Source organism: Oenanthe melanoleuca, chromosome 24 (assembly GCF_029582105.1).
Source record: "Oenanthe melanoleuca isolate GR-GAL-2019-014 chromosome 24, OMel1.0, whole genome shotgun sequence".
NCBI lineage: Eukaryota > Metazoa > Chordata > Aves > Passeriformes > Muscicapidae > Oenanthe > Oenanthe melanoleuca.
In genome coordinates this window covers 6,361,351-6,376,864 of record NC_079357.1, presented here as the reverse complement: position 1 = coordinate 6,376,864, position 15,514 = coordinate 6,361,351, and the positions used below count along the sequence as shown (strand labels likewise).

General features: G+C 52.3%; 1 protein-coding gene across 2 annotated transcripts in view; it reads right to left on the bottom strand.

Annotated features, from left to right (window-relative positions):
* LOC130262544 (protein CEPU-1) overlaps positions 1-13,050 on the bottom strand; it is a 357,153-nt gene extending 344,103 nt beyond the window's left edge. The window contains exon 1 of one of the 2 annotated variants that reach the window (XM_056509777.1): positions 12,651-13,050. In XM_056509777.1, coding sequence (XP_056365752.1) covers positions 12,651-12,726 — 76 coding nt within the window. In that variant the 5' untranslated portion in view covers positions 12,727-13,050. The remainder of the gene's footprint in view (positions 1-12,650) is intronic. The other variant, XM_056509776.1, reaches the window with a different exon arrangement.
* Between the last annotated feature and the right edge of the window lie 2,464 nt (positions 13,051-15,514).

Sequence of the window (15,514 nt, the reverse complement as noted above, 5' to 3'; positions counted from 1 at the left end):
GTGCCAGCATGGATCAGCGTATTCCAATCATGAGCCAGGTGCCACATGGAAGCAGAGGGTTTTTAAAGCCCCTTGCAACCCAAGCCACTCCAGGATTCTCTGCTCCTGTGGTGCCCAGCAGCACAGGGAAATGGTGAGGGGCTCTGTGGATGGAGCCAGCAGGGAGGGAGCTGAGCCAGCATCGCTGCGAGGAGCCGGCGGCAGAGGGCAGTGCAGAAATCCCATCTGGCAGAGTTTGTGAGTGTAATTCATTCCAGCGGGAGACATCCAAGAGACTTTATCAAGTGCAATTGTCCCACTGCGCCTTTCACCTGCACACACTTGCAAGACAGTCTGGAGTGACTACAGAGTATCCCTTTACAGTCAGAGCTGAAAGGAGCATTATAAAGGTGAATTAACATTTAAAAAGAACGTAAAAAACCCAGAACTGTTCTAATGATGATTAATGGGAAGCTATAAGGGAGGCCGTGACCTCCTGGTGTCATTAAATGGATTGGCAGGTTTCTGAGCATTAATTATAAATAGCCACAGGAGTTTGAGTGCTTAGCAGAACGATGATAAATCCATGACACAGGCGCAGGGACAAGGAGCCAGGAGCGTGGGGGAACACGTGCCCATGTGCACACAGCTCAGCATGCAAAGGAACATGGGTTTGCACGTGTGTCACACAAAAAAGAGGCAGAAAGCCAAAAAAAGGTGGAAATGAGTCCGTCTGAGGATACTGCTGTGTTTGGGTGGATAGAGAAATGGGTAAATGATAAATTAGGCACTGCCAGTCAATCACATTTTCTAAATGTTTTATATCCCAAAAGCTATAAAAGCAATATTCCTTTCTGGCCTTATTGGAGCCATTTCTGGAAGGCAATCACATCTGTTTCCTCGGGGATTTGAGCTGAACTGTGCCTTGGCTTTTTTTTTTCCTTGCCTTTTTTTTCCCCCCTCCCCTTTCTATTTACTCTCTAGCCTGTTACCAAAGCAGGGTCAGAGCATGCATACAAATAGGGAGGAGGAGTGAAAAACAAACAGCCCTGAACCAGTGATGAACAGACAAGAAGTGGCTGCAAACTTCTCATGGCAAAGCCACGGCTCCAGTAATCACAGGCCACACAGATTTTGGGTCGGGCAGTTCCCACGTTAGTATTTCCTTTCCTTTAATGTGCATCATTCCACAGTTGAATGGATAATCTGGAGATCTGCATCCCGGGGCACTGCTGAGCATCACCTTGGATGTGCTGAGCCACCCAGCCTGCACAGTTCTCTTCCAAGAGCCCTTGGAGAGACTCTCATGGATTAAATCCCAAATCCCTCTCTGCATCCCGCAGGGCCCAGATCCACAGGCACGAAGGCAGCTCTGCTCCCTAAAGCAGAAAGTGGGGTTTTGCAGGAGTTCCTTGGAAAGAAAGGATCAGCACACCATCAGAGGCTGCAGATGGAGGTCAGAATAAACAGGGGATGAATGGAGCGAGGACCTCAGGCTCGTTAATGAGCTCTGCCAGTGAACCACAGTGGCTGCACGGGGGGAAAGCTCCTCTCGCTGCCAGTGACAGCAATAAAAGGCTCTGGGTGAGTGCCAAAGGGGCAGTGCCATCCCTGGGCATCCAGACACCCCCCTCAGCATTCAGGAGGGAGGCTGAGCTGGCACAGCTCTGCACCAGCAGCCACATCCCATCACCCAGCTGAGACAGCAGCCCCAGCACCCAAACCATGGAGCATTCCCACTGGGATTGGGATCCCCATTTCCTCCAGCACATCTCTGAACTGCTCTTTTATTTCTGTTCACTCTATGGGGAAGCGAAAACACAAGCCAACTCCCCCCCACCACAACTAAAATTTAAAATATTCCTGTTTAGATTTCAGTCTCATTACCATGCTGGGCCCTCCTGTATTATTTCAACTGATTGGAATATGGTGGCAAAGGAATAAGTTCTCCATACAATTTTCTTCTGATCCTATTAGTTGCAATACAATTACAGTGAATACATCAATTCTTCGTCCCAGCAGCTCCTGGAAAGAGCCACCTATTAAAAGCTGGCTTATTAATGGAATTGTACATCCAGGATTAATCGGGCCACGTTGGCCATTTCCATTTCTCACTCCACAAGTGCTTTTGTTTGCTTAATAGGCTGAAGTAACTTGAGAATGACACAACTTAGAGCTTCCCCATTTGCTCTGCATATCGCCAGCAAATTTAATATCACTTTCCTTGCCGGTGTCTCTCCAGAATAAAACCTGGCACGTGCTGCCAAGGAAATCCACCCTGCAGGGTGGGGAGGGGCAGAAGGGGATTTCTGCCCTTGGCAGAGGCAACAAGGGGAAATTCTTTATTGGTCCAAGTCTTTAAACCCACAGAGAAATGGCAACACCAAAAAAATTTGCCAAAGCCTGCTGGATGGGAGTCACTGGAATATCACCCCGTGAGCAGCTCACAAGCTTCCCAAAGCCCCTCAGAGCGTCACCCCCTGCCCAGTTTGATGTGGGGGATCTCCTCTGGCCTTCCCTCGTCCCTGCCTAGACAATCCCAACCACAGGAAGCCAGTCCCATTCCCCAGCATCATCCAGCAAGGGTGCTGTTTCTCAGCACAGACATTCCTGTGGCACCAGAGTCACTGCATGTTGGAGCACAGTAATACAGTATGACTTTTCCCTTTAATGGAATTTTTCTAGCCCACTAGGAAAAAAAAGACTCCATTAGCCATACTACAAAGGTTCCTACTTATTAGTATTTTAGAACAGCGGCAAAAACATTTCTTGAATCTAATTATTGCTGACAAATATGAAAATTGAAATCAAAGTTAAATTTTCAGCTACAGTGCCTCATTCGGCCGCGGCTCGCCCGCTCCCAACGATTGCATCAACACATTTATTCTGCTGAGCAGGCTCCCAGATTGGGCCCCCCCATTCCCTGCAGCCCACCCCTCCATCTTCAGAGGCATTAACTCTGACATATTCATCTCCACAGCCAGGCCACGGAACCAGCTCCCTGTTTACCAGCTGAGAGGGATCGGAGCGAGGCTTCCAGGGGCTGCAGAGGAAGGGAACACAGCTTGCTGCTTGAAGGGGAAACGGATAGAACTTGCTGCTTTTCTTTTTCCTCCTTTTTTTTTAAATTTATTGTTATTTATTTCCAACTTTGCTGTCTCCCATTCCCTCCCAACCTGATCTCCAAAAGGGTGATTTTGAATTCCACAAGACAGAGGATGTGGAAGGGAGGGGAGAATGGAGAGAGGGGGAAAATAAGGAGAAAAAAGAGCCTTGTCAACATATTTCCTTTCTCCCACCTCCCCCCAACATACTGTAAAAATCAATCCCCTTTGTCATTTTGCTCTGCTTGTGTGAATGTTTAATGGCTGTCGAGGGAGATAATGATTGCTGCTAGGAAATTCATTTCAGATTTGCTATTTATAAAGTACTTGGTGCTCAGGTGGGAAATTAACATAAGGAAGGGGGAATGGGACCGAACCAGGGAAAAAAAGAGCAGCAGGAGAGGAGGAATGAGATGCTGCAGGGCTGGTTGGAATGGGATGGAGCCCAAAGAGAATCTGCATCTGGTCCCACCTCTCCTGGGACAGAGAGAAAAGGTTTGCATGGAGCAAGGATGGCACTGCCAGCCCCTTGCCACCCATGGATGCACGGACACAGAGCCAGGATTATCCCATAAGTGTGTGGGGGCTTCATCCCCCAAAATCCACACCAGCAGCCCCAGCAGCACCAGTGGTTTGTGCCCCAGCTCTCCCTGCAGCCCCTCATCCCTTTGGATTAACCCCAAACCTCCTCTGAGTCCCCTCTCCCCACAAAGCCATCAACCTGTTGCCACATGTGGGATTTTTGATTCCTGAGGGAATTCCCATGTGTGGTAAAGCCAGATCCTGCAGCAGGAACGCTGCCATTGAGTTGCTAATTCCTTGTCTCAGAAGTTGCTTTTCACTTTCTGATTTTGCAATAATAGGCTTGGTATGAATCCCTTAAGCTTCTGAAATAAGCCGAAAAACGCTTTTCCAGCCATTTACATAAACACAAGTGGATCAGAAGGAATAATCATAGTTTATGCATTATTTGGGGGCTTTGGAGATGGTTTCTAACGTGGTGTCAGGTTTAGAAGCCCAAAGCATACAATGGGAAGCGTCGACGTGCAGAAAAGCAGCACAAAAAGTAAACAATAAATAATACAAGGTTTTTTTTTCATGTTGTCTTCAATGACAAGGCGGGTTTGGCTCTGCCACCACCCTGGCCTCTAATGGATCACGGATCCTGCTCCTCGCCAGCTTTGTTCCAAAAAGGGCTTCATTAAGAGAGACGTCACTCATCCTAAATCCAAATTCACCTCGTGCCAGCCAGCCCTGCCGCTCTCCTGTGCCTTGGCCCACTATCAAAACCCCAGTGCTAGCTTTGGGAATAGACTTTGGGAAACTGAAAGTCTAACAGAGGCACCCTCTGATCTCTAAATACCATCTGTCCTGTAGAAAGGGAATAAAAGCTAAAAACACCCAAACCAACCCAGGAATGAAGTGCTATTCACCAGATAACTCCTCTAAGAGGGGAAAAAAGACTCAAACACTAAAAAAAGAAAGAGAATATTATAGTATTAATGAACCTTGCTTTGCTCTGAGGGCCTGTCACGCTTCCAGTGAGGCGGGTCAGGTTTGGCTTTCAAACCAGCTCTTTAAATCAAGAATTCTGTTTCTGGTAAAGTGGAAACATTAGCAAAGGATCTGTTTTGAAGAAATAACAATACAAAATGGAACAAGGCTGGAGATTCCAGGCTCTTTGATACTGCTGGAACACGGCCTTCGGAGCTCTTTTTTTTTTTTTTTTGAAATCACTTCACAAGTTTGTACATAAAGCTACGGCGAGCTCCGAAGAAAATGCCTCAAAAATCAATCCTTACTTTTCCCAGAATTTACTTTCACTGGGAATTGGTGATTGTTCTTTTTTTTTTTTTTAAATTTCATTCTGGAATTAGAAAAACCTGAAACATTCTGCTTCGTTTCTAATATTACACAATTTCCTGTGGCATTTCCCACTCCTTAACAGCTGCTCTCTCCCACTGTGAGTCACTGGAGGACACGAACCAGCCCTATGGACTGAGCAATTGTGGTTTTCCAAGTTCCTTTCCAACCTAAGTCAGGGTTTCCAGGATCAGCAATATGCAAGGAAAATACAAAATGCACCATCCCCTCCAGGCCAGGTTGGATGGGGGTTGGAGCAACCTGGTCTAGTGGAAGGTGTTCCTGCCCATGGCACGGGATGAGATTTAAGCTCCTTTCCATCCCAAACTGTTCTGGGATCTTTTTCTAAAAAAAATATAAAAATAAATAAATAAATAAATCCCTGATGAGAACCTGCCCCTATGTTTCCTCCAAGCCAGACCCACCCCTGCTCCAGCAGTGAGCATTTGGTGTGAGCACAGCTCCCCCACTGCATGGAGCTGACCCTTCCATCCATGGCCCTTGGTGCTGTGCTGGGACTTTCCACCTCCATCCCCACTATCCCCATGGGAAGGCTGAGGATTCCATGCCAGCTTTAAAGGGAATACTCTGACCACCAGGAATTCAGGCACGGTGGATTCCCAGGATCCTGACTCTCCCATGCAGCTCCTGTGAAGCATTCCAGAGCCGAGGCTCCTTTTTTTGACTGCCCTGATTAGTAAGCGAAGCATGTGGGAGGTGGAGGAAGGGAAAGTAGGGGAGGGGGTGGGCAAGGATGCCAAGAACCAAACACTGTCTTTAGTGGGAACAGTCAACAGGACAAGGGGGCCAAGGGGTCAATTAATTTACAACAGCTTTCAGCATTAGACATATTAACTGTTCAGAGCATCAGAAATCCGTGCTCTCCCTCCTGGCGGCAGATAACAGAGCCCGGCAAGGCAGCACCTCTGATTCATTATTAACCACGAGCCAGGTGCCTGCCTGGGGAGGAGGAGGAGGAGGAGGAGGGAGGAGGCTGCTCCTCCCAGCTCCTCCCTGCTGCCAGCCACTGCTCCAGATGTGCTGGGAGCACGAGGGAGGCGATGCCTGCAGGATGCGCCCGTGGGAGGGGGAGGGATTGGGGTGCCCCAAGGGTGCAGAGGCAAAGGGATCACTCCTTGTCATCCTGGCTTTTTACAGAATCCCAGAATGGTTTGGGTTGGGAAGGGGCCCCAAAGATCCTCTTATTCCCTGCCCTGGGCAGGGACACCTTCCACTATTCAGGTTGCTCCAAGCCCCAATGTCCAGCCTGTCCTTGGACAGCCAAGGGATGAGGGATGAGGCAGCCACAGCTGCTCTGGGCACCCTGTGCCAGGGCCTCCCCCCTCACAGCCAAAAATCTCTTCCCAATATCCCATCTAACCCTGTCCTCTGGCAGTGGGAAGCCATCCCTTTCCTTGTTCTGTCCCCCATCCCTTGTCCCCAGTCCCTCTCCAGCTCTCTCAGAGCCCCTTCAGGCACTGGAAGGGGCTCTAAGGTCTCCCTGGTGCCTTCTCTTCTCCAGATGACCCACCCCAGCCCTCCTAGATTGTTTTTTTTTTTTCCTATAAAATCTTTTAAAGGCATGAAAAACCCATGTGCCAAGGTGTGGGTGCTGGCTGGAAATGGGAGACAGAGGCATGGCTTGGACTTCCACTATAAAATCCCCAAATCTGGCACCTGGCTCATTTTGGCTCCTGTTTGACACCACAAACTCAACTCCAGTCACAGCTCCAAGGCTTTGCCATGAACATCAGAGATGGATCAGGTTTGTGTCCTCTTAAGTCTGATGGGAGATTTGTCACTGCCCATCAAAGGAGAATGACCAGTAATGCTTAAAAAATCCCACTTCCCCTCTTTAAAGCTCTTGTCCTTTCAATTGGAGAACAAGTAAGGAAAGTTTTGCCCTTTCTTGCCACTACTGAAGTTTGGGAAGCAAGGACAAACACAAATTAAAGTCTTTTTCTGATCTTTATGGCCAAATATTTGCTCGTCATGTGATGTTTCCCAGGCTGAGGAAAGCTGAAGTCCAGCTCTGACTGGAGGTTTCTGGCATTCATTCCTGCTTTATCATAGAAAACAGCAAATCCTGCTCACTAACCTGACCTACATCTGTCAACTGATCAATTCTCTCCCCATGGGGAAAAATAAAATGGAGAAGGGAAATCACAATATGGGTATTTTTAAGTGAACACTGCAAGAAAAATACACAAAGCAGACACTTCTAATATCAAATCCACTCATCTCAGGCATAAGTCAAAGGAAGATGGAAAAACCATGAGCCAGGGTTATTGTGCTGGTCAAAACTACTGTGTGGAGAAAGGAGAAGTAGTTTTTGGGAAACACAAGGATATCCCAAAACTGGCTGCAGCCTCCAGAGCACCAGTCTTGTACAGAGGGATGGTCCTTGGGATGGTTCAGAAGTTTAGTTTTACCAGAGGAGGTTTTTCCAAGCTCCCACCTGATCCCCTCTGCTTATCAAACTGATATTTATCTCCTTTTGACCCATGAGGCTCATCCCAAATGTGGGAAAGAGAGAGCAGTTCCAAACCAGCTTGGGCTTTCACAGAATCCCCAAATCCAGCACCTTGGCTCATTTTGGCCCCTGTTTGAAACCAAGAGTTTAACTCCACGCCCAAGCTGCAGCTCCAGACCTTTGCCATGGACATCTGAGATGGATGAATTTTTGCCTCCTCATGTGCCCACAGGCACTTTGTTCACATGGGTTTCATGGCCAGTAAACAACTGCACGTCCTAAAATTTGTGTCAGCACTGACAGGACCTCACACATCTCCAGTCCACCTGGTGTAGCTACAACAGGTAGCACCTGTTCCCATGCTCTAAGGTAATTTATTATACAAAACAGAGTTTTAATTTCATTTTGATTTCATTTTGATTTTTGTCATTTTGATGTGATGGAGATCTCTCCACCACAGCACAGAGCAACTACAACTTTTCTCCTCCTTGTATCCTGCCAATCCTCACTGTGTAACCAGCTCAGTGCAGGGATGCTCCCAGGGAAGCAGCAATCCACATCTGGAAAACCCCACCTGCAACTCCACCACCCAAACCAAAATCCCAGCATTTTGGGTGCCATCCAGCGTTTTGCACAGTGCACCTGCTTTCCAAAGGTCTGCTCAGGTTCCTGTTTGCTCTCTGCATGTTAAAAATGTGCCAATGAATCCCATGTGGTGCCCTGATTTCCAGAGGTGCTGGCACCTCCTCCCAGCCCTGCTGAGGATCAGCAGGAATGAGGGATGTTCAGCCACACTCCAGACCCAGCCATCGAGCAGTGCATTCCCCTCCTTTTATGTACTGCCTATAACTGGGTTATCTAATCATGTAGGTATTGATTATTACTGTTATTACCTATTAAATAGCTATTTTCTGCTGTTGGGGTGAATATCACATTTTATTGACCCGCACAATAACTATTAACCACATCTAATATTTTTCCCGAGGACCAATAAATCCGGGCATTCACAAAAAGATGTCGATACACGTAATTTTTCTTATACACATTCATTAGTGCAATTACCTCCTGCACAAAACTGCCAGGAGGTTTCCCCTCACCCCTCCACTGAGAGAAAATTCTCACAGGATGCAGAATTCCAACCCAGATTCCAAATCCTGCCCTTCCTGAGGGGAAGCACCCAGCCTCTCCTCCCTGTGGATGTGTCTCTGGGTCAGATGCAGCCTTTCCATCACACACCAGCACAGCCTGTCTCACTTTGGGAATTATCTGCATCCCAGCCACATCCAACGAGCGAATAATTCTTTCGGATGAGGAACGCTCTGTGTAGGATGTTGACACATGCTATTATTTTACATACCTATTTCAGCTTGTATGCTTATTAGAATAAGGTCTTTATGCTAATTTGTAAATCAAATTCCCATAATTCTTGGCTTACTGATGCTAAAGGCCCAGCTAAATCTTCTATGACCTTTTAGCCTGGTTAATCCTTTTACGCCTGGCTGAGTGAAGAGTTTTCTTGTCTCTTCCACCCCCCAGAGCTGGGGTGAGGTTTTTGCCTCTTCCTTAAGAAATCCAGGTGGGCTGTGAGGGGCACATGTGAGGACACCCCTTTACTCAGAGCCAGGGAAAGGGGGAAGGGAAATCTCTTCTGCCTGGTTCCTGTGTGAGGATATTTCAGATTTTCATTGCTGCTATTGAAAAATCACACAGAAGACACAGAGCAAACACAATGAGAGCTGTGTTGCCAAACTGCCACTCACTTCCTGATGCCTGGGGCTATCCCAGCCCCTCTGCAACCTCCCCTCTTTCCATCTCCTTTCCCAAATTGTGGCTGGACGTTTTCTGGCTCCATCCTTCTTGTGAGTGGGTGCAATGGACACCTCCAGCTCCTTCCCAAGGCGATGCAGCATCCAAGAAATGCCCCAGCCTCTCTCTCCAGCACCAGCAGCCAGCAGCTCCCTTGGTGTCCAACCACACTGGACTTTCCAGGGCTCAGGGGGGCTCCTTCCTGGCACACACAGCACTCAACCCCTCCCATTTCAGGGCCACAATTCCACAAACCCAACAAATCTACAAAATTCCTACAGAAGCGACTCTGAAAACTTGGAGGATCCACAAATGTTTGTACAAATGCAGGTGGTCAAACGCTTCTGAATTATCCCACTTCACTCTCCACTTTCCCTTCAAGCACACTCACAAACCACTCTTCTTATTGTTTGTTTGGCTGGAAATAGGGAAACGACCTGGAGTGTGGATGAACTGCTGCAGAGGGCAGCACACATCTCTGGAGATATCTGGAGGAGATTTGTGCAAAACACCGTTTTCCTGCATGACAATAATTTTCACGTTTTCAAACACAAGCCAGCTCCACTTCTGGACACGAAACAAGAGAGAAAACTTATGAATTCCACAAACTACTGTGATTATCAGAAGAATTCATGAAGCAGAAGCACATTACTGCTGATTTCCAGCACTGCATCTAAACTTAAATATTACCTTGTGGTTGAATGAACCAAAATTTCTCAAAACTCTCTTTAAAAGTTTGTGCTAAAATACAAAATTATTTGTAGGGTGTGTTTGGTGTATTTTTTAATGACTCTTAAATAAAATTATGCAAGAAAAAAAACTCCCAAGGGAACTCCTTCAACAATGCAGCAACTCCCAGTCAAAAAATGTCCCGTAAAGCTGCCCTGTGCAATATTTCACCAGCTCCCCACAGCTCTGCCCTTGGTCCTCCCCAGACCACAGAGCAACGTGGCTCCCTGCTTATCCTCATTCCAGGAGGGACTCAGGGACTTCTGACACCCACATCAGATTCCCACATCAGGGAATTGGGGGATTTTGGGCTCAGGGAGGCAGCACATTCCTTGTCACTGCTCTGCTGCCCAGGAGATTTATAAAAATAATAAGTAAAGAAATAAAAACTACTTTTTGATCTGGAAGCTTTGATAGGAGCAGGGAGAGGAAGCAGGAAGGATGACCAAAGGCATGGAATAAGACTGCAAGGAAGCCAAGCCAGAGAGCCCCAAAGCAAGCATTAAAAAATAATAAAATAATGAAATAATAAAATAAATGAAGCACAAATTCCGGGCAGGAAAAGTGAGGAGGGAAAGGCGCAGCTTCATCCCTCTCCTGGGGAGCCCCGACCCTTCCCAGCCCAGCCGGGCTCCCTGCAGAGGGGGCAGCCAAGGGGCAGGGCTGGAAGCCCCCGGGATGCGGGAATGCCGGCAGGGCGGGCGGGAGCAGCACCCCCGGGAGCAGCAGCGAGCAGGAGGATGGAGAGCGGCAGGAAGGCGAAGAGGAGCGATGCCTCGGCGTGTGATGCGCATGTTAAGCAGCCGGTGCCGGTCGATACGGCAGGAGCGGGGGGCCTGCCCAGCAGAGAGAAGTTTGTGGTGGGAGACACCCAGGCAGCATCTCTGGCCACACCGCAGCCCCCAGCCCCGCACCAGCCCTGCTGCAGCGCGCCCGGCACACGGGGGACGAGGCTGGGCTGCTTTGGACATCCCCAGCCTTCGGTGGGCACCTCGGAGCAGCGCAGGGGTGGCTGGATCCGGCTGAGGAGAAGGAGGTGCATTCAACCCCCTGGGTGCATCCATCCCCAGGAGAACCCAAATCTCCATCCCGAGGAACGCCTGCATCTCCCCGGCGTGCATCCGTCTGGCCCCGGGGGTGCATCCCTGCTCCAGAGAGCGCCTGCATCCCCTCGCGGGGTGCATCCCTGCTCCAGAGAGCGCCTGCATCCCCTCCCGGGGTGCATCCCTGCTCCAGAGAGCGCCTGCATCCCCTCGCGGGGTGCATCCCTGCTCCAGAGAGCGCCTGCATCCCCTCCCGGGGTGCATCCGTGCTCCAGAGAGCGCCTGCATCCCCTCCCGGGGTGCATCCCTGCTCCAGAGAGCGCCTGCATCCCCTCCCGGGGTGCATCCGTGCTCCAGAGAGCGCCTGCATCCCCTCCCGGGGTGCATCCCTGCTCCAGAGAGCGCCTGCATCCCCTCGCGGGGTGCATCCCTGCTCCAGAGAGCGCCTGCATCCCCTCCCGGGGTGCATCCGTGCTCCAGAGAGAGCCTGCATCCTCTCCCGGGGTGCATCCGTGCTCCAGAGAGCGCCTGCATCCTTCCCGGGGTGCATCCCTGCTCCAGAGAGCGCCTGCATCCCCTCCCGGGGTGCATCCGTGCTCCAGAGAGCGCCTGCATCCCCTCCCGGGGTGCATCCGTGCTCCAGAGAGCGCCTGCATCCCCTCCCGGGGTGCATCCCTGCTCCAGAGAGCGCCTGCATCCTCTCCCGGGGTGCATCCGTGCTCCAGAGAGCGCCTGCATCCCCTCCCGGGGTGCATCCGTGCTCCAGAGAGCGCCTGCATCCTCTCCGGGGGTGCATCCGTGCTCCAGAGAGCGCTGCATCCTCTCCCGGGGTGCATCCGTGCTCCAGAGAGCGCCTGCATCCCCTCCCGGGGTGCATCCCTCTCCCTGAGAAGTGCCCGCATCCCGGCCCGGAGCCCCGGGTCCAGCCGCCCCCCGGCGCATCCCGGGCTCCCGCGGCGGCCCGGGGCGGGATGCGGCTCCATCCTCCCCTGCCATGGAGTAAACCCCGCTCCCACAGCCCCTCCAGATGGCTGCGAGGAGCCTAACGCGAGCTGACAGGCTCGGCGCTCCCGGCCAGATGGGGCTGGCTCCTGCCGCCTCTTCCCCCCTCCTTTTCCCATCGCTTTTTGCTCTTTTTTTTCCCCTTGCACAGTCCCCGTCTCCCCTCCGAGCACCATCCCCGGGTGGGGAGAGGCAGCCGTGCTGCTCCGGGACAGACTGGGTGAGCGCTTCCCAACTCGGGGCTGCACCGAGTTTTTGGGACGACCTTGCTGGAAAAGCAAAGGCGTGGGGGGAGCACAGGGGAACCCCGGCCCCTCCTGTCCCCCAGCCTGTTGGATCATTGATCCTGCCGGAATTGTGCTGGGATGGCAGAGTCCTTCCGCACCCGCAGAAATAATCAGGACGCCAGGGAAGAAGTGTCCCCCCCGCCGCCAGCCCGGTGCACCGGGAATTCCTGCGCCGTACCCGCATCCGCATCCCCCGCAACTTCACAGCGGGCTGGGGAGCCTTTCGCAGCTCTGTCCCCGCTCTGGAGGGATGCTCATCGCCGCTCCGGCGGGGATTCTCATCCCCCAGCCCCCTCGGAGGGGGCTGCTGTGGGACCGCGCATCCTCCGCCCGCCCGGGCTGCGTCCCCCGCGGCGTTCCCTACCTTGGGAGAGGAGGAGCGCGGCCATCCCGGCGAAGATCACCCAAGAGACGGGGTGGTGCATTTTGGCCTGGGCCATGTTTTCCTTCTCCTTCCCCACTCACTGCCGGGCGGGGAGAGGTTTAAAATCCAGCGTTTTCCCGGAGCAAAGCGCAGGAATAGGGACGGGGGGGAGGGAAGGGGGGGAAGGAAAAAGGAAGGGAAAAAAAAAAAAAAAAAGGAAAAAATCACCGAAGGGTGGGGGAGGGGGGGACAAAACCCAAAAGAAAAAAAAAGGGGGGGGAAGGGGGTCGGAAGGGGTTGCAGGTGCGAGGACAGGCGCTGCGTGCCCGCCGCTCCGGCCCGCACACGCCGCCCGGCTGCAACACGCCGCCGGCCGCGCACGCAGCCGCCCCCGCGCAGCACTCATTGGCTGCGGGGCCCCCCCGCGCCGGCACCCGCACCCTGCCGGCACCTGCACCCCCTAATCCCATCGGCATCCGCACCCCGAGTGACCCACCAGCACCTGCACCCCCTAATCTCACCGGCATCTGCACCCCCATAACCCCACCGGCACCTGCACCCCCTAATCCCATCGGCATCCGCACCCCGAGTGACCCACCAGCACCTGCACCCCCTAATCTCACCGGCATCTGCACCCCCATAACCCCACCGGCACCTGCACCCCCTAATCCCATCGGCATCCGCACCCCGAGTGACCCACCAGCACCTGCACCCCCTAATCTCACCGGCATCTGCACCCCCATAACCCCACCGGCACCTGCACCCCCTAATCTCACCAGCACCTGCACCCCCTAATCTCACCGGCATCCGCACCCCCTAAACCCTCCGGCACCCGCACCCCGAGCAACCCACCAGCACCTGCACCCCCTAATCTCACCGGCATCTGCACCCCGAGTGACACCAGCACCTGCACCCCCTAATCTCACCGGCACAAGCACCCACACCCTGCCGGCACCTACACCCCCTAATCCCACCGGCACCCGCACCCCAAGCAACCCACCAGCACCCGCATCCCCTAAACCTGCTGGCACCTGCACCCCCAGTGACCCACTGGCACCTGCACCCCCTAAACCCACCAGCATCTGCACCCCGAGTGACCCACCAGCACCCACACCCTGCCGGCACCTGCACCCCCAATTCCACCAGCATATGCACCCCGAGCAACCCACCAGCACCCACACCCCCAAACCCACCGGCATGTGCACCCCAAGTGACCCACTGGCACCTGCACCCCCTAAACCCACCAGCATCTGCACCCCGCTAACCTCACAGCATCTGTGCCCCCATAACCCCACCAGCATCTGCACCCCCGACATCTGCACCCCTATAACCCCACTGGCATCCACACCCCTAATCCCACCAGCACCAGTGCCCCTTAAACCCACCAGCATCTGCATGCCCTAACTCCACTGGCATCTGCACCCCCAAAACCTCACCGGCATCTGCACCCCAAGCAACCCACCAGCACCTGCACCCCACTAACCTTATAGCATCTGTACACCCATAACCCCACTGGCATCAGCACCCCGACATCTGCACCCCATAACCCCACCGGCATCTGCACCCCTGGTACTGTTGGCACCTGCTGTGCCCAGCTTCCCCCCAGCATCCACACCCCAAAACTGCCCCCCCGGGGGCATCTGCAGCCCCCTAACCCCACCAGAATCTGCACCCCACTGAACTCCCCATCCCTCGGCCCCCACATCCCCCTCACTGCAGCCCCTCCAACTGGATCTGCACCCCCCTGCACCCCCCAGCTCCAGTGTGCCACCAAACCCCTGGCATCCAGCACTGCATCCCCTGGGCATCCACATCTCCCTAAACTCCCCTGTCATCCGCACCCCCCACGTTTCCCCTTCAGCATCTGCACCTCTGCTCCATCATTCTCACACTCCACAGCACCTGTGCAATCCCCCCCAAAGCTCTTCCCACTGGAAAGGGGGTGAATCCCTCCTGCAGTGACTGCAGCACTGCTGGGACTCAGTTTCCCCACCTGCACGGTGGTGGGAGGGGTTCACACACACCCCATGTCTCACCCTCCTGGCCCAAAAGGAAGAGGGGTCGCTTTTCCTGGGGGGCTGATGTCTGCAGGACAGCCCCAACAATCCTCCTCCCCTTATGCACCTAAACTCATGTGGAAATGGCTCTAAAAGCAGATTTAATAAGGAAAACCTCTACCATTTGGAGAAGAAATCTCCTTTTAGTCCAGATCAAGGAGTTTTTTTCTGTGCTGTAACCACGCTCATCTGATTCCTCTCACCAAGCCCACCTCCTGCTCTGAGCATCATCTGGGCCCCTTGGACCCAGTTTAGGATTGAACAATTCAGCTCCTTGCCCATGCCAACTACTGGTCCCTATTTCACAACATCAGCAATAAATTAGACTTTTCCCCAATTTAGGATTCCCAAACCAAACACATCTGTCCACACCACAACCCAACATCAAGAGCCTGATGCCCACATGCCCACACAGAAAAGGTCCTTGAAACAAAAACTTAAATTATTTCCACCCTTTGTCCAATAAAAAGAATATCTGAGGCTCTGAACCCCCAGAGACCCCTTTAAAACAACCTAAATAAAAGCTGTCGCGTTAAATATTATTTTCATAAGTGATAAGCATGTCTCATTTCATTGCTCGAGGTGACTCAGCCCCTTCAAACAACATTACAGCCAGAAAAAAATGACAAAGAGGAAAAAAAAAAAATTAAAGATATCCCAGCTTTTTGTATTTATGCCTCCTCAGAGGCTTCCAAAAATCTGAGCTGTTCACTTTGCAATTCAGAAGAAGACTTGGCTGCAAACTCTTGGAAATCCAGCTGTGTTTCTCTCTATCACCCAGAGAGACTGGGGTCAGACCCAGGCTGG